The sequence below is a fragment of the Passer montanus genome, unplaced genomic scaffold, assembly GCF_014805655.1.
Source record: "Passer montanus isolate IOZ18808 unplaced genomic scaffold, ASM1480565v1 scaffold262, whole genome shotgun sequence".
In the NCBI taxonomy this organism is placed as follows: Eukaryota; Metazoa; Chordata; class Aves; order Passeriformes; family Passeridae; genus Passer; species Passer montanus.
The window spans coordinates 80,190-103,580 of NW_024367284.1; the positions used below are offsets into that span (position 1 = coordinate 80,190).

General features: G+C 31.1%; 1 protein-coding gene across 1 annotated transcript in view; it reads left to right on the forward strand.

The window, feature by feature from the left end:
• Positions 1-15,846, forward strand: part of DCC (DCC netrin 1 receptor) — an 85,449-nt gene extending 69,603 nt beyond the window's left edge. Inside the window, exons 22-27 of the mRNA XM_039712299.1 lie at positions 3,219-3,357; positions 5,664-5,851; positions 8,887-9,012; positions 10,260-10,412; positions 13,193-13,320; positions 15,604-15,846. Of these exons, the coding sequence (XP_039568233.1) occupies positions 3,219-3,357; positions 5,664-5,851; positions 8,887-9,012; positions 10,260-10,412; positions 13,193-13,320; positions 15,604-15,693 (824 nt within the window). The 3' untranslated portion in view covers positions 15,694-15,846. The remainder of the gene's footprint in view (positions 1-3,218; positions 3,358-5,663; positions 5,852-8,886; positions 9,013-10,259; positions 10,413-13,192; positions 13,321-15,603) is intronic.
• Positions 15,847-23,391: the final 7,545 nt, after the last annotated feature.

Sequence of the window (23,391 nt, forward strand, 5' to 3'; positions counted from 1 at the left end):
GGAAATCCAGTGAAGAAGGCTGTCTGTGGTCTCAGAAGTGCTTGTTTTATGGTGGCAGGGATGCTTGGCTCCTCCCTCTGGGTGGAGCATCTCCCAATGGGATGATGTAACTAATCTTACCAGCCACAGTGAGTAATTCAATAGCCCATTAGCAGGCCATTGTCTTCCTGGCAGTGTCACTGTTTGTGAAAGAGATAAGAAAAACTGCCTAACCCCCAACAGATGGCAAAAATAGAATACATGCTTATTTTACAAGCCAGGACATTCCCAAAAAAATTTAAAAAAAATTAAAAAAAAAAATTCAAAATATGCCCTAAAAAATCCCTCAAAAATTAAAAAAAAATCCCCAAAAAAACCCTTTAAAAAATTCCCAAAAAATTCACCAAAATTCCCCCCCAAAAATTGAAAAAAAAAATCCAAAAAAAAAATCCTCAGAAATTTCGAAATAGTCCCTAAAAAATAAAAAAAAAAATTCTCAAAAGATTCTCCAAAAACTTCAAAATATTCCCTAAAAAAATCCCCCAAAAATTTCCAAAAAATTCAGAAAAAATTTCAAAAAATCCTTTAAAAGTTCCCTCAAAAAATAAAGAAAAAATCCCCGAAAAATTCCCAAAAAATTCTAAAAAAATTCCAAAAAAATTCCAAAAAATTTAAAATATTCCCTAAAAATCCCCCCAAAATTCTCAAAAAACCAAAAAAAATTCCAAAATAATTCAAGAAAAATTCTTAAAAATATTTAAATGTTCCCTAAAAAATTCCCCAAAAATCCCAAAAAAATTTTTAAAAAATTCTTCAAAAATTCAAAATATTTCCTAAAAAATTCAAAAAAATTCCTCCAAAATTCTAAAAAAATTTCTAAAAAAAAGTCTTCAAAAAATTCAAAATATTCCCTAAAAATTTCTAAAAAATCCTCAAAAAATACAAAAAAAATTTAAAAAATTCTTTAAAAATTCAAAATATTCCCTAAAAAACTAATAAAAATCCCAAAAATTCACAAAAAATCCGAAAAAAAATTAAAAATTTACAAAAAATTCCCCCAAATTTTTTTTAAAAATAAAAAAATTCTTTAAAAAATTCAAAATATTCCTTTAAAAATCCCAAAAAATCCCCCAAAAAATCACAAAAAAATCAAAATGCTCCCTGAAAAATAAAAAAAAAATCCCCTAAAAAATCCCAAATATTCTTTCAAAAAATAAAAAAATCCTACAAAATCCCCCCCAAAAAATCCAAAAATTCCAAAAAAATTCTTCAGAAAATTCAAAATATTCCTTTAAAAATCCCAAAAAATCCCCCAAAAAATCACAAAAAAATCAAAATGCTCCCTGAAAAATAAAAAAAAAATCCCCTAAAAAATCCCAAATATTCTTTCAAAAAATAAAAAAATCCTACAAAATCCCCCCCAAAAAATCCAAAAATTCCAAAAAAATTCTTCAGAAAATTCAAAATATTCCCTGAAAAAAAAAAAAAAATCCCCTAAAAAATCCCAAATATTCTTTCAAAAAATAAAAAAATCCTACAAAATCCCCCCCAAAAAATCCAAAAATTCCAAAAAAATTCTTCAGAAAATTCAAAATATTCCCTGAAAAAAAACCCCAAAATTTCCAAAAAATACAGGAAAAAATTTCAAAAAGTCCTTTGAAAATTCCCTCCAAAATTCAAAAAAATTCGGAAAAAAATCTTTCCAAAATCCCCTAAAAATTCTCTCCAAAATTTTTTTATGGATTTTTTGGGGATTTTTTTTGTGGATTTTTGGGGGCATTTTGGGGGGATTTTTTTAGGATTTTCTGGGGAATTTTTGGGGATATTTTTGAGATTTTTGGGGGGATTTTTGGGGGGATTTTTTGGGGAATTTGGGGATTTTTAATGGATTTTTTTGTGAAATGTTTGGAGAATTTTTGGGGGGTTTTTGGGATTTTTTATGGGAATTTTTGTGGATTCTTCAGGAATTTTTATGGGATTTTTTGGGGGAATTTTTTGTGGACTTTTTGGGGAATTTTGGGGGGATTTTTGGGGATTTTTTGTGGATTTTTGGGGATTTTTTTTCAGGATTTTTTTTAGGATTTTTGGGGAATTTTTTTATAAATTTTTTAGGGAATTTTTGGGATCTTTTGGTGAATTTTTATGGGATTTTTTTGTGGATTTTGGGAGGATTTTTGCGATATTTTGGGGATTTTTTGGGGATTTTTTCAGGATTTTTTGTGGGTTTTTTGGGGAATATTTTTGAGATTTTTGGGGAATTTTTGCGGAATTTTGTGGGACTTTTTTAGGATTTTAATGGGAATTATTTTGGATTTTTTGGCATTTTTATGTAATTTTTGAGGGTATTTTAATGGGATTTTTGCCAGTTTTTATGGGATTTTTGGTGGAATTTTGTGGGATTTTTTGGGATTTTTTTTATTTTTTGGTAGAATTTTTGGGAATTTTTTGGCATTTTTTGAGGATTCTTTGGGAATTTTTGGGGGGATTTTTTTGGGATTTTTGGGAATTTTGTCCCGGAAATGGGAGATTTTTTTTATTTTTTGGTAGAATTTTTGGGAATTTTTTGGCATTTTTTGAGGATTCTTTGGGAATTTTTGGGGGGATTTTTTTGGGAATTTTTGTGGATTTTTTGAGGATTTTTGGGGAAATTTTTTTTAATTTTTTGGAGATTTTTAAAAAAATGGGGAATTTTTTGGGAATTTTTGGGATTTTTTGTGGAATTATTTGGGCATTTTTGGGGGATTTTGGGGAATTTTTTGGGGGGATTTTTTTGGGAATTTTTGGGATTTTTTGTGGAATTATTTGGGCATTTTTGGGGGATTTTGGGGAATTTTTTGGGGGGATTTTTTTGGACTTGTAGGGATTTTTTTAGGACCTTAGGGGAATTTTTGGAAGATTGTTGGGGAATTTTTGGGAAAATTTTTTTATTTTTTGGTGGGATTTGTTTTTAATTTTAGAAGGAAATTTTGGGGATTTTGGGGAGAATTTTTGGGGATATTTTTTGGGGAATTTTTGGGGATTTTTTGTGGATTTTGGGGGATTTTTGGGGGGATTTTTTTTGTAATTTTTGGGGATTTTTTGGGATTTTTTGAGGATTTTTGGGGATTTTTATGCGATTTTTGGGCTATTTAAATCAAATTTTTGCTGATTTTTATGGAATTTTGGGAGGATTTTTTAGGGATTTTTTTCCTTGGAAAACGCCAATTTTTAATGATAATTTCCCATTTTGGGATCCCCAGAGCCTCCCAAGAGGCAGCAGACGCCGTCGGAGGGCGGGGCCCTGCTGCTGGTCCTGGGCAGCTGCGGCGCCGTGGCCGTGCTGGCCGCGGCCCTGGGGGCCGGCCTGTGCTCCAGGAGGCGCCTGCAGAGCAAGAGGAGGTGGGGAGCCCCGGAGAACACGGGACCCGGGCAGGAAAACGGGACATGGGGGAAATGGGGAAAGTCGGGGGAAAATGGGGGAAATCGGGGGAAAATCGGGGAAAATCGGGGAAAATGGGGAAAATCGGGGAAAAAGTGGGGAAAGTCGGGGAAAAATGGGGAAAAAGTGGGGAAAATCGGGGAAAATCGGGGAAAAATGGGGAAAATCGGGGAAAAAATGGGGAAAATCGGGGAAAAATGGGGAAAAGTGGGGAAAAAATGGGGAAAAATGTGAATTTTTTGAGAAAAAAAGGGAGTTCTTTGGGGGAATTTTTGGAAAAAATGGAGGAAAAATGGGGGGAAAATGGGAAAAAATTGGGGGAAAAATTGGAGGAAATTTGGGGAAAAATGGGGAAAAAATGTGGAAAAATGGGCGAAAATGGGGAAAAAACGTGAATTTTTGAAGAAAAAAGTGAATTTTTGGGGGGAATTATGGGGGAAAAAATTGGGGAAAAAATTGGGGAAAAATGGAGAAAATTTGGGAAAATTTTGGGGGAATATTGTGAATTTTTTGGGTGAATTTTGGGGGAAAATTGAGAAAAATTGCGGGAAAATTTGGGGAAAATGGGAGAAAAAAACGGGAAATAATTGGGGGGAAATTGGGAAAAATTCAAGAAAAATTTAGAAAAATTTGGAAAAAAGTTGGGGGAAAATTGGACAATTTTGGAGGGAAACTGGGGGAAAATGGAGGCTAGGTGTGCTCCAGGAGACACCTGGAGAGGAAAAGGAGGTGAGGAATTGCCAAAATTCCTGAAATTCCCAAAATTTGGGAGATCAAGAGAAAAAAATTCGGGGAAAAACAGTGAAAAAATGAAAAAAATCGGTGAAAAAATGGGGGAAAATGGGGGAAAAATGTGAATTTTTGAAGGGAAAAAATGGGGGAAAATTGGGAAAAAATTGGGGAGAATTCAGGAAAAAATGGTGAAAAAATTGGGGGAAAAATGGAAGAAATTGGGGAAAAAATGGGGAAAAATGTGAATTTTTGGGGGTAATTTTGGGGAAAATTCGGGGAAAAATAGAGGAAAAATTGGGGGAAATTTTGGAAAAAAATTGGGAATTTTTGGGATCATATGGGGGAATAATTGGGAATTTGTGTGGAAAATTTTGGAAAAAATTTGGGAACTTTTGGGATGAAATGGGGGAAAATATGGGGAATTTTAGGGGGAAAAAATTGAATTTTTGGGAAAAAATTTGGGAACTTTTGGGATGAAATGGGGGAAAATATGGGGAATTTTAGGGGGAAAAAATTGAATTTTTGGGAAAAAATGTATGAAAAAGTTGGGAATTTTAGGGGAAATTTTCGGGAATTTTTTGGGGAAGAAATGGGAAATTTTTTGAGAAAACTTGGGGAATTTTTGGGATAAAATTTGTGAATTTTGGGGGAAAATTTTTGAATTTTATTGGGAAAAAAACTGAATTTTTTTTTGTAATTTTTTGGGGGAAAATTGGATAAAAAGTTGGGAATATTTTGGGAGAAAAAGAGATTTTTTTTGGTCAAAATTCCTAAAAAATTCCTTAAAAAATTCAAATTTTTTGGGGAAAAAAGGGGAATTTTTTGGGGGAAAAAAGGAATTTTTGGGGGGAAAAAAAGGAATTTTTGCTCCAAAATTCCTTTAAAAATTCAATAAAAAATTCAGATGTTTTGGGGGAGAAAAAAAAGGGATTTTTTTTTTTATAAATGTGGAAAATTTTTGGGGTAAAATGGGGGGGAAATGGAGATTTTTTTTGGGGGGGAAAAATATTTGGGATTTTTTGGGATCAAATGGGGGAAACTGGGAATTTTGGGGAGAAAAAATTGAATTTTTGGGTAAAAATTTAGGAAAAAAATGGGAATTTTAGGAGAAATTTTTGGGATAAAATGGGGAGAATTTGGGGATTTTTGGGATAAAAAGGGGGAAAATTTGGGGAAAAAATTGAATTTTTTTGTAATTTTGGGGACAAAAATTGAATTAAAAGTTGGGAATTTTTGGAGGGAAAAAAAAGAGATTTTTGGTCCAAAATTCCTTTTAAAATTCAATTTTGGGGGGAAAAAAGTGAATTTTTGGGAGAAAAATTGGGGGAAAATTGTGAATTTTTTGTGGAAAAAATAAAAATTTTTGATAAAAATTCAAAGAAAAATTCAAATTTTTTGGGCGGAATAAAGGAAATTTTTGGGGGGGAAAAAAGGGAATTTTTGGGAGAAAAAAGAGAATTTTTGGGGGGGAAAAAAGGGGATTTTTGGTCCAAAATTCCTTTAAAATTTTAAATTTTGGGCTGATTTTTTGCAGAAATCAGGGCAAAAGAAAAGGGCTCCAGAAGGAGCCGAGGCCCCCGGATTTGTGGATTCACCACGAGGAAATGGAGCTGAAAAATCGGGAAAAACTTCGGGAAAAAGCCCTGGAAAAGGGGCCGGGAACGGCCCCGGAAGGACAGAACCCCCAGGGGGAAACGGCCACTTCGGATACTCCACAAACAGGTGAGCAGTTTGGGAAGTTTTCCCCCAAAATCCTGATTCTTCTGTCAAAAACTGCTCAAAAAATCACAAAAAAATCTCATTTTTTGGCCAAAAATTCCCCCCCAAAAAATGCGAATTTTTTGTCATAAATTTCTCAAAAAATCCCTAAAAAATGCTAAAAAAATTTCTTCTTTTTTTGGTCAAAAATTCCCCCCAAAATTCCCAATTTTTTGTCAAAAAATCCTGAAAAAATTCCATTTTTTCACCCTATTTTTTCAAAAAATTCCCCAAAAAATCTCCCAAAAATCTCAATTTTTCAGTCAAAAATTCCCTAAAAAAAATCTCAATTTTTATCCAAAAATTCCCAATTTTTTGCCCTATTTTTCCCAAAAATTCCCCAAAAATCTCAATTTTTTTGGCCTAAGCTTCCTGAAAATCCCAAAAATTCTCAAATTTTTTTGCCAAAAATTGCCCAAAATAATCCACAATTTTTCCCTAAATTTTTTTTCCTTAATTTCCCCCCAAAAATGTCAAATTTTCTTCCCATTTGCCTCCAAAAAAATTGAAAATTCCCCCAATTTTTTTCATTTTTCCCCAATTTTCTCGCAGTTTTATTCTGAATTTATTCCAATTTTATTCCAAATTTTCTTCAATTTTCCCCAATTTTTCCTCCCAAAAAATTAAATTTTTTTCTCATTTCTCCCCATAAAAATTGCAATTTTTTCCCTAAAAAATTTGAATTTTTCCCCAATTTCCCACCAATTTTTCCCCAAATTTACCCTAATTTTTCCATTAAAAATTCAATTTTTTTCCCCATTTTTTCCTAAAAAAATTCAAATGTTTCCCCATTTTTTCCTTAAAAAAACTTGAAATTTTCCCCCAATTTTTCCCCAAAAAATTCGACTTTTCCCCATTTTCCCCAAACCCATTTTCATTCCCCCCTTTCCCCAAACCCATTTGAATGAAAAATCAGGGGGAAAATGAGAAAAAATTTGAATTTTTAGGGGAAAAATAGGGGGAAATTTGGGGGGAAATTGGGAAAAAATTGGGGAAAAGATTCAAATTTTTTAGGGAAAAATGGGGAAAAAAATTGAATTTTTGGGGGAAAAATTGTGGGAAAATTGGGGAAAAAATGAGGAAAAAATTTCAATTTTTAGGGAAAAAGATTCAAAATTTTTGGAGGAAATAAAATGGGATTTTTAGGGTTAAAAATGGAGAAGTTTTGAGGAAAAAATGGGGGAAAATAGAGGGAAAAATTGGAAAAAATTGGGAACTTTGAGGCAAAAAATGAGGAAAAAAATTGAATTTTTAGGGGGAAAATTGGAGAAAAAAGTGGAAAAAATGGGAAAATTGGAATTTTTAGGCAAAAAATGAGAAAAAAATTAAATTTTTAGGGGAAAAATTGGGGGGGAAATGGAGAAAAATGGGGGAAAATTGAGAAAAAATTGGGGGAAATTTCGAATTTTTAGGCAAAAATTGAGAAAATATTTCAATTTTTTGGGAAAAAGGGATTTTTTGAGGAAAAAATTGCGGTTTTTTTGGGTGAAAAATGGGGAAAAATTGGGGAAAAAATGGAGAAAAATAGAGAAAAAATTGGAAAAAAATTGGAATTTTTAGGCAAAAAATGAGAAAAAAAATCGGAATTTTTAGGGGAAAAATTGGGGAAAAAATGGAGAAAAATAGAGAAAAAATTGGAAAAAAATTGGAATTTTTAGGCAAAAAATGAGAAAAAAAATCGGAATTTTTAGGGGAAAAATTGGGGAAAACGCAGAAAAAAATGGAGAAAAATGGGGAAAAAATGGGGGAAAAATTGGAATTTTAAGGCAAAAAATGAGAAGGAATTTTTAGGCAAAAAATGAGAAAAAAATTAAATTTTTAGGGGAAAAATTGGGGGGGAAATAGAGAAAAATGGGGGAAAATTGAGAAAAAATTGGGGGAAATTTCGAATTTTTAGGCAAAAATTGAGAAAATATTTCAATTTTTTGGGAAAAAGGGATTTTTTGAGGAAAAAATTGCGGTTTTTTTGGGTGAAAAATGGGGAAAAATTGGGGAAAAAATGGAGAAAAATAGAGAAAAAATTGGAAAAAAATTGGAATTTTTAGGCAAAAAATGAGAAAAAAAATCGGAATTTTTAGGGGAAAAATTGGGGAAAACGCAGAAAAAAATGGAGAAAAATGGGGAAAAAATGGGGGAAAAATTGGAATTTTAAGGCAAAAAATGAGAAGAAAATTTGAATTTTTTGCGGAAAAAAGTGGGAAAAATTGGATTTTTTTTCTCTTTTAATGAATATTAATTATTTTTGTTAATTGTAACCACATTTTAGCTGTGGTGAGCGCCATCTCCGTGCCCAGCCTGGAGAGCTCGCAGTGCCCCGGGGCTTTGGGGTTAAAAATGGGGATTTTTGGGGGGAAAAATTGGGATTTTCTTAGGGTTAAAAATTGGGATTTTTCGGATTAAAAGTGGGGAAAAATTGGGAGAAAAATGGGGGAAAATACAGGAAAAAATGGGGAAAAAGTTAGAATTTTTTGGGAGAAAATTTTGAATTTTTGGGGGAAAAACTGGGGAAAAACCCCAAAATTTTTGGAGAAAAAACCTGGGATTTTTAGGGTTAAAAATGGGAAAAAATAGGGGAAAAATTGGGGGAAAAAAGGAGAAAAATGGGGATAAATTGGAAAAAAATTGGGGGGAAAATTGGAATTTTTTTGGCAACAAATGAGAAAATAATTCGGATTTTTGGGGGGAAAAATTGGGGAAAATTTAGGAAAAAAGAGGGAAAAAAGGAATTTTTAGGCAAAAAATATAGAAAAAAATTGAATTTTTGGAACAAAAAATTGCGATCTTTTGGGTTAACACTTGGGATTTTTAAGGTAAAAAATTGAGATTTTTTTAGGGCTAAAAGTAGAGAAAAATTTGAACTTTTTTGCTAAAAAATGGCAAAAAAAATCAGATTTTTGCCTTAAAAAATGTGATTTTTTTGAGGAAAAAAATGGGGAAATCTGAGGTTTTCTTTCCACTTAAATATTAATTATTTTAATTAATTGTAATTAATTTTCCAGCTGTGGTGAGCGCCATCCCCGTGCCCAGCCTGGAGAGCTCGCAGTACCCCGGGGTCCTGCCTTCGCCGCCGGCGCTGCCCCACTGCCCGCTGCGCCCGCTGCCCTTCCCCAGCCTGGCCACCAGAAGTGAGTCGCAAATTCAGTCATTCTTCCTACTTTTCATTCCAAATAGACATTTAGAAAATAATCTCATTTTTTGGCAAAAAAATGGGAAGTTTTGGTGAAAAAATGAGAATTTTAGGCCAAAAAAGGGGGGGAAAACGGATTAAAAATTCAATTTATTTTCCAAAATTTGGGATTTGTTCCCTGAAAATTTTGGAATTTTGTCCTAAAAATTTAAAATTTTTTGGTTAAAATTTAGAAATTTTTTGGCCCAAATTTGGGTTAAAATCTGAGGGGTTTTTTTCTGTGAAATTTGGGAATTTTTCTGCAAAATTTGGGATTTTTAGCTCAAAATTTGGGAATTTTTCTCCAAAAATTGGGATATTTTTACTCCAAAATTCGAGAATTTAAATTTATTTCTAAATATTTGAGGAATTTTTTCCTAAAAATGTGAAGATTTTTCCCTAAAAAATTCGGGTATTTTTATCCCAAAATTTGGGAATTTTTCTCCAAAAATATGGATATTTTTACTTAAAATTTGGCTATTTTTTGCTCAAAAATTTGAGGGGTTTCTGCAAAAAAATTTGGGATTTTCCCCCAAAAAATTAAAAATTTTTCATCCAAAATTGTGAATTTTTGTCCAAAAGTTGTGCAAAATTCGGTTAAAAAATTGGAAATTTTTATTAACTTTTTTATTCGTTGCAAATACTATGATTCTTTTACAAAAAAACCCAGAAATTTTCCCCAAAATTCAGGAATGTTTACCAAAAAATTGAGCATTTTCCCCCAAAATTTGGGATTTTCCCAATTTCCCGCTGTGCCCGCTGCCCTTCCCCAGCCTGGCCACCAGAAGTGAGTCAAAACTTAATTAATTTTTTTGTATTTTTAATTAAAAATATAAATTTAGAAAATAATAAAAAATTTTTAGAGATAATTTGGGACATTTTGGTCCAAAAATGAGAATTTTAGGCTAAAAAAATGGGGAAAAATCGGATTAAAAATTCAATTTATTTTCCAAAATTTGGGATTCTTTTTCTGAAAATGTATGATTCTTTTTATCCTAAAAACTTACAATAGTATAAGATTTTTTTCTTTCAAAATTTGGGCTAAAAAAATGGAATGTTTTTTGGTAAAAATTAGGATTTTTTTTGTAGAAAACTATCTTAACAAAGCTGATTCCCCCAAACCTCCAGTATTTCTGCCCAGAGCTCCCCGTGTGAGCCCAGACTTGCCCACTGGAGCTCTCTCCCACGTTGCATGTGCCGTTGCAGGCGGTGCTGGCGCCGCGGCGGCCGAGCAGCCGGGCTCGGAGGAGGCGCCCGGCAGGACGATCCCGACGGCCTGCGTGCGGCCCAGCCACGCCCTGCGCAGCTTCGGCAGCGCGCTGGAGCCCGCGCTCTCCTATGCTGCCGTCCTGCAGCCAGGTAAAGGGCCAGCCAATGCATTACATCCTTTCCCGTTTGCCCCAATTTCCCCCAGGTTTTCCCAATTTTCCCCCATTTTTCTGCCATTTCATTAATATTTTTTCACAATTTTTTTCCATTTTATTCCAATTTTATTCCCATTTTTGCCCCAATTTTTCCCCATTTTTATTCCAATTTTTCCCCAATTTTTCTGAATTTTTTCCCACTTTTTTCCTAATTTTACACCATTTTCTTCCCATTTTCCCCAATTTTTTCCGCTATTTTATCCCAATTTTTTCTCAATTGTTGCCAATTTTCCCCCATATTTCCCTAATTTTTCTCCATTTTTCCCCCATTTTATTTCAATTTTTTCAATTTTCCTGCCATTTTTCCATCTTCCCGCCACTTTTCCATTTTGTTCCCATTTTTCCACCATTTTGTTCCCAATTTCCACCATTTTATTTCCATTTTCCCCCAAATTTCTCCCAAATTTTCTCCCATTTTTCTCCAATTTTTTTCCCCAATTTTCTCCCATTTTTCTCCAATTTTTTTCCCCAATTTTCTCCCATTTTTCCCCCAATTTTTCTCCATTTTTCCCCCAATTTCCCCCATTCCATTCCCACCGCCTGCATCTGCCCCACCCACCCCCTGTGCAGCTTTGGCAACGCCCTGGAGCCCAAAATCTCCTATAATTCTGTTTTTCAACAAGGTAAAAACTAAAATAAATTTTTTTTCATTTTTCCCCATTTTTTGCTGATTTTTTTCCCCAAATTTTTCTGATTTTTCCTTACTTTTTAGGAATTTTTCCCCATTTTTATTCCAATTTTTCCCCAATTTTATTCCCATTTTTTTCCTAATTTTTCCTTTATTTTTCCCAATTTTTTAAATTTTTTCCCAATTTTTTTGACAATTTTTCCCCATTTTTCTGCCATTTTATCCCAAATTTTTCCTATTTTCCCCCATTTTATCCCAAATTTTTTCCTATTTTCCCCCATTTTATCCCAAATTTTTCCTATTTTCCCCCATTTTATTCCAATTTTTTCAATTTTTCCCGCCATTTTTCCATTTCCCTGCCATTTTCTCCAGTTTCCCACCATTTTGTTCCCATTTCCGCCATATTGTTCCAAATTTCCACCAATTTATTTCCATTTTCCCACCATTTTCTTCCCAATTTTCTCACTTTTTTTTTCCATTTTCCCCCAATTTTTTCCTATTTTTTTATGATTTTTCCCATTTTTTCCCTTTTTTTTTTCAATTTTTCCCCCGATTTTTCCACCATTTTATTCATATTTTTCTGCCATTTTCTTCCAATTTTCTTCCCATTTTTTTCCAATTTTTGCCCATTTTCATTCCAATTTTTCCCCAATTTTTCCAGATTTTTTGAATTTTTTTCCCCAATTTTTCCCCATTTTTTTCCTAATTTTACACCATTTTCTTCCCTATTTTCCCCAATTTTATCCACAATTCTTCCCAACTTTTCCCCTATTTATTCCTATTTTTCCCCCATTTTATTCCAATTTTTTCTCAATTTTTTCCCATTTTTTCCTAATTTTCTCCATTTTTCCCCCACTTTATTCCATTTTCCCACCATTTCCTCCATTTTCCCGCCATTTTGTTCCCATTTCCGCCATTTTGTTCCCAATTTCCACCATTTTATTTCCATTTTTTCCCCATTTTCTTCCCAATTTTCTCCCAATTTTTTCCCCAATTTTTTTCCATTTCCCCCCAATTTTTTCCTGATTTTTTCCCCTTTTTTTTGTAATTTTTTCCCCATTTTCTTCCCAATTTTCTCCCAATTTTTTCCCCAATTTTTTTCCATTTCCCCCCAATTTTTTCCTGATTTTTTCCCCTTTTTTTTGTAATTTTTTCCCCATTTTCCCACCATTTTCTTCTCATTTTTCTGCCATTTTCTTCCATTTTTATTCCCATTTTTATTCCAATTTTTCCCCCTTTTTGCAAATTTTTTCCCAATTTTTTCAAATTTTTTCCCAAATTTTCTACCCATTTTTCCCCATTTTATTCCAATTTTTCCCCCTTTTTGCAAATTTTTTCCCAATTTTTTCAAATTTTTTCCCAAATTTTCTACCCATTTTTCCCCATTTTATTCCAATTTTTCCCCATTTTCCCCAATTCTATTCCTATTTTTTCCCTAATTTTTCCTTTTATTTTTTTCCCAATTTCTAAAATTTTTTCCCTGTTTTGCACTTTTTTTGTCAATTTCCCCCCATTTTTCTACCATTTTATCCTCAATGTTTTCCTATTTTCCCCACTTTTATTCCAATTTTTCCCAATTTCCCCCCATTTTTCCCTAATTTTGTCCATTTTCCCCCCATTTTATTCCAATTTTTCCCAATTTCTTCCCATTTTTCCCTAATTTTGTCCATTTTCCCCCCATTTTATTCCAATTTTTTCAATTTGTCCACCATTTTTCCATTTTCCACCATTTTGTTCCAAAATTTCCACCATTTTGTTCCCATTTTTCTGCCATTTTGCTTTCAATTTTCCCACCATTTTCCCCCCATTTTGTTCCCATTGTTCCGCCATTTTGTCCCCAATTTTCCACCATTTTGTTCCCATTTCCCGCCATTTTGTTCCGAATTTTTCACCATTTTGTTCCTATTTTTCTGCCATTTTCTTCTCATTTTTCCACCATTTTCTTCCCATTTTACCGCCATTTTGTTCCCATTTCCCGCCATTTTGTTCCCAATTTTCCACCATTTTGTTTCCATTTTTCCGCCATTTTTTCCCCGATTTTCTCCAAATTTTTTCCCATTTTTAATCTCATTTTTCTCTCTTTCCAGCCCCAGTTTCTCTGAAGACAGCCTCTCTGGGCTTCCCGGTTAAACCCCGCTCTCCTCTCCTGCCCGTCTCCGTTCCCATGGCTCCGGAATCCCCCGAGGACCCAAAAACTTCCCCGGATTCCTCCAACGTAAGAACAAAAAAATTCCCAAATTTTATCCGAAATTTGTTTTAATTTTTCCCCATTTTCTCCCAATTTTATTTTATTTTTTCCCCAATTTTTCCCCATTTTATTTCAATTTTTTTTCAATTCTTTCTCTATTTTCCCCAATTTTTTCCATTTTTTTTGCGAATTTTATTTCAGTTTTTTCCCACTTCTATTTCATATTTTTCCCAATTTTTTTCTTTTTTTCCCAATTTTATTTGGAATTTTTTCCTGATTTTTTTCCCCTTTTTTCCTGAATTTTTTCCCCATTTTCCTAATTTTTTACTGAATTTTTGCATTTTATTTCAATTTTTCCCAATTTTTCCCCATTTTCTTTAGATTTTTCCTGATTTTACTCCCAAGTTTATTCCCCATTTTTTCAATTTTTTTCCCAATTTTTCCCCATTTATTGCCATTTTTATTCCAATTTTCCCCCCATTTCCCCCCACTTTTAGATTTTTTAATTTTATCCCAATTTTTTCAATTTTTTCCCCATTTTCCGCCTATTTTATTTCAATTTATTCCCAATATTCCCCCCATTTCTTACCCATTTTTCTCCTATTTTATTTCAATTTTCCCCCATTTTTATTTCAATTTCAACCATTTTTTCCCAATTTTATTTCAACTTTTCCCCAATTTTTGTTTCAATTTTTCCCAATTTTATTTTAATTTTCCCCCATTTTATTTCAATTTTTTTCCAATTTTTTCTCTATTTTCCCCAATTTTTCCTCACTTTTTCCTGGCATTTTTCCCCAATTTTATTTTGATTTTTCCCCATTTTTCCCCATTTTTCCCAATTTTATTCCGTTTGTTCCCATTTTATTTCAATTTTTTTCCCATTTTCCCCCAATTTCATTTCAATATTTTCCTCATTTTATTTAATTTTTTCCCAATTTTTCCCCCATTTCTTTCCCATTTCCCCCCAATTTTATTTCAAAATTTCACCATTTCTTCTCCCAGTTTTTTTCCTCATTTTTCCCAATTTTTCGGCCATTTTATTTCAATTTTTCCCCATTTTAATTTAAATTTTAACCATTTTTTCCCAATTTTCCCCATTTTTATTTCAATTTTTTTACCATTTTTATTTTCATTTTCCCCCATTTTTTCCGCATTTTATTTCAAATTTTTTCCAATTTTTTCCTATTTTTTCCAATTCTATTTTGAATTTTTTCCCAATTTTTCCTCAATTTTTCCCCATTTTCCCCCAATTTTATCCCATTTTTTTCCTGATTTCTCCCCATTTTTCCCCCCAATTTTATTCTGATTTTTCCCCATTTTATTTCAATTTCTTTCCCAATTTTTTCCTCATATTTTCTCCATTTTTTTGCAATTTTCCCCCAATTTTATTTCTATTTTTCCCCATTTTATTTCAATTTTTCCCCACTTTATTTCAATTTTTTCCCAATTTTTTTGCAATTTTATTCTGATTTTTTTCCAGTTTTATTTTCAATTTTCGCCCAATTTTCCCCCAAATTTTCCCTCTTCTGTTTTTTTTTCAATTTTTTCCCCAATTTTTTTCCCATTCTCTCCCTCATTTTTCCCAATTTTATCCCAATTTTCCCCAATTTTTTTCTAATTTTATTCCCATTTTTCCCTCATTTTTCCCAATTTTATTTCAATTTTTCCCCATTCTTTCTAATTTTATTCCCATTTTATTTCAATTTTTTCCAAACTTTATTTCAATTTTTTCCCCATTTCCCCCCAACTTTATTTCAATTTTCCTATTTTTTTTTGCCATTTTATTCTGATTTTTTTCCCATTTTATTTTCAATTTTTCCCCAATTTTTGTCTAATTTTATTCCCTTTTTCCCTTTTTTCCAAATTTTATTTCAATTTTTTCCCAATTTTTGGACAAAAAATGGGGAAAAAATGGTGAAAATTGGGGAAAATTTTGGGGTAAAATGGGGGAAAAATTGGGGGAAAATTTGGATTAAAATGGGGGAAAATTGAAATAAAATTGGGGGAAAATGGGGAAAAATTAAAATAAAATTGGGGAAAAATTATAATAAAATTGGGGAAAATGGGGGGAAAATTGAGAGAAAAATGGAGAAAAATTGAGGAAAATTTTGAATTAAATTGGGAAGAAAATGGGGAAAAAGGAGGGAAAATTTGGAATAAAATGGGGGGAAATTGGGAAAAAATGGGGGGAAAATTGAAATAAAATGGGAAAATCTTGGGGAAAAATTTGGATTACAATGGGGAAAAATTGGGGAAAATTTGGGCCCTAAATGTGAGTAGAATTGGAAAGAAATGGAATTGTTTCCCCAGGTGTACGAGCAGGACGAGCTGAGCGAGCAGATGGCCAGTCTGGAGGGGCTGATGAAACAACTCAACGCCATCACCGGCTCCGCCTTTTAGTTCGAGCAATTCCCGGAGTGGAAATTCCCGAAAAATGAGAAAAATGAAACAATTCCCTCCAATTCCATAAAATTCCCTTGTTTTTCTGGGTTTTTAGGGGAAAAAATGGATTTTTTGGACAAAAAAATGGATTTTTTCCCCCCAAAATTTGAATTTTTTCCCTAAAATATTGAAATTTTTTGCCAAAAAATTTTGAATTTTTTCCCTAAAAAATTGAGTATTTTTTCCCCTAAAAACTTTATTTTTTTCCCCCCCAAAATGCAGGTTTTTTTCTGTAAAAATTGGTATTTTTTTCCCCCAAGAAATTAAAATTTTTCCCTAAAAAATTGAAATTTTTTTTCCTAAAAAATTGAATTTTTTTCCCTAAAACATTGAAATTTTTCCCAAAAAATTGAATTTTTTCCCTAAAAAAATTGAATTTAAAAATAAAATCCCTGAAATTCCCCAAAAATGATAAAAATAAAAAAAATTCATAAAATTCCTTTTTTTTTCTGGGTTTTTAGGGGAAAAATAGTGAAAAAATGGAATTTTTTGGACAAAAAAATTGAAATTTTTTTCCTAAAAAATTGAATTCTATTCCCTAAAAAACTGAGGTTAAAGATTAAAAATTTTCCCTAAAAATTTGAAATTTCTTTTCTGAAAAATTTGAAAACTTTTCCTAAAAAATAGGAATTCTTTTACTAAAATTTGAGTTTTTTCTGAAAAATTTTTGAAAATTTTTCCTTAGAAGTTCGAATTTTTCTAAAAAATTGGGATTTTTTTTATTAAGAAATAGAATTTTTTCTGAAAAAATTTTGAAAATATTCCCTAAAAAAATTCGGAATTTTTTTCCTAAAAATCTTGAAAATTATCGCTAAAATTTTTGCATTTTCTTCCTAAAAAATTGGAATATTTTCCCTAAAATATCTTTTCCTAAAAACTTTGAATTTTTTCCTAAAAAAATTGAAATAATTGAATTTTTTCCTTAAAATTTTGATTTTTTTCCCTGAAAAATTTCAATTTTTTCATAAGAAACCTGATTTTATTTGTAACAAATTTAAAAATTTTTCCTAAAAAATGAGACTTTTTTCCCCAAAAAATTAAAATTTCTTCTCCAAAAACCTGGAATTTATTTCCCACAAAAATTCCATTTTTCTTCCTAAAAATTGGGATTTTTTTCCCAAAAAATTGGAAATTTTCCCCTAAAAAATTTGAATTTTCCCCTAAAAAAATTTTTTTTTTTCCTAAAAAATTTGAATTATTTTTTTCTGGAAAAATTTCCCTAAAATATATTTTCTAAATTATTTGAATTTTTTCCTAAACAATTTTAATTTTTTCCTTAAAATTTTGATATTTCCCTAAGAATTTTCAATTTTTTCATAGAAACTTTTGCCTAAAAAATGAGAATTTTATGCCCCCAAAAATTAGAATTTATTCCCAAAAAAACTGGAATTTATTTCCCTCAAAAATTCCATTTTTCTTCCCAAAAATTGGGATTTTTTTCCCCAAAAAAATCCAATGTTTGACCAAAAATTTCCATTTTTCCAATCAAAAATTGAATTTTTTCCTAAACGTTTGAATTTTTTTCCCAAAATAGCAGGAATTATTTTCCAAAAAAATTTCAAACTTTTCCCCCAAGAAATTGAATTTTTTTTTCCCAAAAAAATCAAGTTTTGTCCCTAAACATTTCCAATTTTTCTTCCAAAAAAATCAAATTTTTTCCCCTAAAAAAATCAATTTTTTTTCCCCTAAAAATTCAATTTTTACCTCAAAAAATTCAGATTTTTTCCCCCAAAAATCAAAATTTTTTCCCCAAAAATTCGTCAACTTTCCCCTAGAAAATCAAAATTTTTTCCCAAAAATTTCCAATTTTTATCCCTAAAAATTCATTTTTACCCCCAAAAATAATATTTTTTCCTCCAAATTTCCTCAATTTTCCCCCAAAAAATCAAAATTTTCCCCCAAAATTTTGATTTTTTCCCAAAAAATTCAAATTTTTTCCCCCAAAAAATCAAATTTTCCCCCAAAATTCCTCAATTTCCCCTGAAAAAATCAAAATTTTTTCCCCAAAATTTCCATTTTTTACCTCAAAAAATTCCATTTTTTTCCCCAAAAATTCCTCAATTTTCCCCTAAGAAATCAATTTTTTTCCACAAAAAATTCAATTTTTTACCTCAAAAAATCCAATTTTTTTCCCCCAAAAAATCAAAATTTTTTCTCCCAAAATTTTGATTTTTTCCTCCAAAAATTCCTCAATTTTCGCCTAAAAAAATCGAATTTTTTTCCCCAAAAATTCAAATTTTTCCCCTCAAAAATGGGAATTTCCAGCACCTCCGGCAATTCCAATTAGGGGTAGGTGTGGTTTAGTCCCCCTCATTTGCATCCGATTTGCATAATTTATGCTAATTTATTCATCTAGGAAGGGGATATCCCGGTTTTTTGTAGCGTTTTTAGCGGGAAAATTCCCCCCAAATTTTTTTGTAGAATTCTGAATTTAAATAAAGTTTTGATAGAAAATTCTGAGTTTGGTGTCGTTAATTAATTATTGATTAGTGATTATTTATTAATTGTGGGGTGGTTAATTGATTAATTAGTGGGGGTTTGGTGGGGATTTGTTGGTTTTTCATTTGATTTTTGTGATATTTTGTAACATGAAAATGAAATGAAATCGTTAAAAAATAAATTTAATTAAATTTTTTAAAAAAAATAATTAAAATAAAAATAACAAAATAAAACAAAATTAAATTAAATTAAATTAACATAAAATAAATAAAATTAACAAAATAAATTTAAAATTAAATGAAATTAAAGTAAAAATTAAATAAAATTAAATTAAGATAAAGTTACATAAAATAAAATAAATTAAATTTAAATAAAATACAATAAATAAAATTTAAAATAAAGAAAATAAAATTATATTAAAAAATTAAATAAATTAAAATAAAAATAACAAAATTAAATGTTAAAAAATAAACAAAAAATAATACAATGAATAAAAATAAAAATAAAACCAAACAAATAAAATAAAATAAAATAAAATAAAATAAAATAAAATAAAATAAAATAAAATAAAATAAAATAAAACAAAACAAAAGTCATGTAACACCAACCTTGTGGATGATTTCCTTCAATGACCTGTCCTCATTAATTAAACTAATTCCATTAATTAACCACACGCACACACCTGGGTGATTCTTTTTATTTCAATATTGGAGAAATAATTTGGATTAAAAACCCACAAAATTCCCAATATTTCCCCCTTAAAAATTCCCAATTTTTTAACCCAAAATTTCCTATTTTTAAACCCCAAAATTTCCCATTTTTAACCCAAAAATTCCCATTTCTACCCCTTAAAAATTCCATTTATTTTCCCTCAAAAAATTCAAATTTTTCTCCCTCTAAAATTCCAAATTTTTCCTCTCAAAAATTCCCAATTTTCCCCCCAAAATTCGAATTTTTTACCAAAATTTTTTCTCCCAAAATTCCAATTTTTTAATCAAAATTTCAATTCTTTTACCAAAAATTCTCAAATTTCCAATTTTTCCCTCAAAAATTCCCATTTTTTACCAAAAAATTCCCTTTATTTTCCTAAAAAATGCCGAATTTTTCCCAAATTTTCCTTATTTCTTAACCAAAAACTCTTAATTTTCCCCTCAAAAAATTTCCCATTTTCCCCTCAAAAAATTCCCATTTTTCCTCTAAAAAGTCTAAATTTTTTTCCTAAAATTCCCTTTTTTCCCCTCAAAATTTCTCATTTTTTGAGGGAAAAATGATAATTTCTTGGGGGGAAAAAAAAGAGATTTTTCCCCCTCAAATTTCCAGAAAAAAATACCAAATTTTAATTTAAAAATCTGATTTTTTTGAGGAAAAAGGGAAATTTTTAAGATAAAAAAGGGGACTTTTAGTAAAAAATAGGAATTTTTTGAGGGGAAAAGTTGGGAATTTTGTTGGGAAAAAAGGGATTTTTTTGGGTAAAAAATGGCATTTTTTGAGGGGCAAAATTGGGAATTATTGGAAGGAAAAACGGTAATTTTTGAGGGGAAAAAATGCAAATTTTCAGAGAAAAAACTGGAATTTTTTGGGAATTGTGGTAAAAAAATAAGAAATTTGGTGGGAAAAAATAGAAATTCTTGGGTGGAAATTTGGGAATTTTTAGGAAGAAAAAGGGAATTCGAGAAAAAAAAATTATTTTAGAGAGGATAAAATGGAATTCAACGGAAAAAATGTCAAATGTTTGATAAATATAAACAAAAAAATCAAAATTCTGCCCCATTTTTACCTCATGAAACCCCCATGCAGCTCTGATTTTAATTAAAAATCCAACAAAAATAAAGAAATTAAATCAAATTTTTACCACATGAAACCCCCCACGCAGCTCCGATTTTAATTAAATATACAATAAAAATAATGAAATCAAATCCCATTTTTACCTCACGAAATCCCCCGATTTTAATTAAAAAGACAACAAAAATAAAGAAATTAAATCCCATTTTTACCTCATGAAACCCCCCCAGGCAGCTCCGATTTTAATTAAAAATACAACAAAAATAAAGAAATTAAATCCCATTTTTACCTCATGAAACCCCCCCAGGCAGCTCCGATTTTAATTAAAAATACAACAAAAATAAAGGAATTAAATCCCATTTTTACCTCACGAAACCCCTGATTTTAATTAAAAATACAACAAAAATAAAGGAATTAAATCCCATTTTTACCTCACGAAACCCCCCGGCAGCTTCGATTTTAATTAAAAACACAATAAAAATAAAGAAATTAAATCCCATTTTTACCTCACGAAACCCTCCCCCCCGGCAGCTCCGATTTTAATTAAAAATGCAACAACAATAAAGAAATTAAATCCCATTTTTAACTCATGGCAGGTATATTTTATAAAAATAAAAAAAAAAAAACAAAAACATTTTTTCCTCAGCAATTCAGCCCGGGCAGCCCCAAATTGAATATTTTAGAAAAATAAAAATAATTTTTTAAATCCCGGCTTTCACTTCACGGCAGCTGCGGGGCCGCTCCAACTGGAATATTTTATAAAAATTTAAAAAATTAAACCCATTTTTCCTCAGCACTTCAGCCCGGCCAGCCCAAAATTGAATATTTTAGAAAAATAAAACAAAAAGAAATTTAAAACACGGTTTTTACTTCAAGGCAGCAGCGGGGCCGCTCCAACTAGAATATTTTATAAAAATAAAATAAAAAAAAACCAAACATTTTTTCCTCAGCAATTCAGCCCGGGCAGCCCCAAACTGAATATTTTCTAGAAATAAAACAAAAATCATTTTAAAAATCCCGGCTTTTACTTCATGGCAGCTGTGGGGCGGCTCCAAATGGAATATTGATTTAAAAAAAAAAAAATTAAACCCATTTTTTCCTCAGCAATTCAGCCCGGCCAGCCCTAAATTGAATATTTTATAAAAATAAAACAAAAAAAAGCAATTAAATCCAATTTTTACCTCACGACAGCTCCGGCCCCGCTCCCGCCGCGTCTGCCAGATGAGCCGCCCCCGTCATCGCCCGCCCATTTTAAAACCTCAGCCGGCTCGCTATTGGCTGAGGCGCAGCAAGCCGGGTGCTGATTGGCTAAGACGTGCAAAGCCCCGCCCAGCGGTGAAAAGGGCGGGAAAACGCGGCCACCCTTCACGCTCCTCATTCCCAACGAGGAATTTTGGGAATTTTTTCACAATTTTTTATCAAAAAATCCCCAAAATCTCCTAAATTTTTGTTTTCCAAAATAAAAAAATTAATTCCCCAATTTTTGTACTCATTTTCCCCCAAATTTTCTCCCATTTTCCCCCAAATAATCCCAAAATTCCCAAATTTTTTCTCAGTATTCCCTAAAATATTTTCCCTAATTTTCCCAAAAATTCCCCCCAAAATTCCCTCAAATTTTCCCTTATTTATCCTTAAAATTTCCCTTCAATTTTTTCAAAAAAATTCCCCAATATTTCCCAGTTGTTTCTTTAAAAATTCCAGTATTTGCTAAATTTTCCCATTTTTTTCAAAAAAATTCCCCAACTTTTTCCAAATTTTTCCAATTTTTTTCCTAAAAAATTCCTGATTTTTTCCAAAAAAGTCCCTTAATTTTTTACCAATTTTTTCCAAAAAAGTCCAAATTTTTCCCTCAGAACTCCCAATTTTCCCCCAATTTCTCTCAAAAAATTTCAATTTTTCCCAGTTTATTCTCAATTTTTAACCAAAATATCCCGATTTTTTTACCTCAAAAACTCCAGTAATTTAGCCAAAAAATTACCATTTTTCTAAAAAAAACCCCCAATTTTTTCTAAAAATTCCCCCCCCAAATTTCCCATTTTTTCCTCAAAAACTTCCCATTTTTTCCCCCAAAATTCCCATCTAACAGCCAAAAAAATTCCTATTTTTCCCCAAAAAATTCCTGATTTTATCTCCAATTTTCCCCCATTGTTTAAAAAAAAAAAAATTATCCCAACTTTCCCCCCATTTTTCCCGAAAAAATTCAATTTTTCCCCAATTTTCCCCCATTTCTTTCCAAAAACATCAATTCTTTTTCTCTATTTTTCAAAAAAAAATTCAAAGTTTTCCCCAATTTTCCCCAAAAAATTCAATTTTTCCCCCCCAAAAATTCAATTATTTTTCTCTATTTTTCTGTAAAAAAATTCAATTTTTTTTCTCAATTTTTCCCAAAAATTTATTTCCTATTTTTCCCCCATCTTCCCCCAAAACTTCAATTTTTTTTCTCATTTTTTTCCACAAAAAATTCGATTGTTTTCCCAATTTCTCCCCAATTTTTTCTCCAAAAAATTTCAATTTCCCCCCAATTTTTTCCACAAAAAATCCAATTTTTCCCCAATTTCCCCCCACTTTTCCCCGCAAAATTCCATTTATTTCCCTAATTTTTCCCCATTTTCTCTTCAATAAAATTCAATTTTTTCCCATTTTTCCAAAAAATCAATTATTTTTCTCTATTTTTCTGCAAAAAAACCCAATTTTTTTCCCAATTTTCCATTTTTTCCCCCAACAAATTCCACTTTTTTCCCAATTATTCCCCCTTTTTTCCCCAAAAAAATTCAATTTCCCACCCATTTTTTTCCCCAATTTTCCCCCCCTTTTTTCCAATAAATTTTTTTCCCAATTTTCCCATTTCCCCCCCATTTTTCCCCCAAAAATTCCACTTTTTCCCCAATTTTTCCCCATTTTTCCCCCCAAAAAATTCAATTTATTTTGCCAATTTTCCCCCAATTTTTCCTCCCAAAAATTCAATTTATTTCCCCAATTTTCCCCAAATTTCCCCCCATGTCTCCACAAAAAATTCAATTTTGTTCCCAATTTTCCCCCATTTTTTCCCCCCAAAATTAAAATTCTTTCCCATATTTTCCCCAATTTTTCTCTCATTTTTTCTCAATTTTCCCCCCAAAAATACAATTTATTTCCCCAATTTTCCCCAAAAATTCAATTTTATCTCCATTTTTCTCCCAAACAATTCAATTCTTTTTCTCTATTTTTCTGAAAAAAACCCCAAATTTTTTCCCAATTTTCTCCCAATCTTCCCCCCAAAAATCAATTTTTTCCCAATTTTTCCCCAAATTTCTCCCAATTTTTCCCCCAATTATTCCAAAACCATTCAATTTATTTCCCATTTCCCCTATTTTCCAAAAAAAATTCAATTTTTTTCTCAATTTTTCCCCAAAAACTCCACTTTTTCCCAATTTTTCCCCAAAACATTCAATTTTT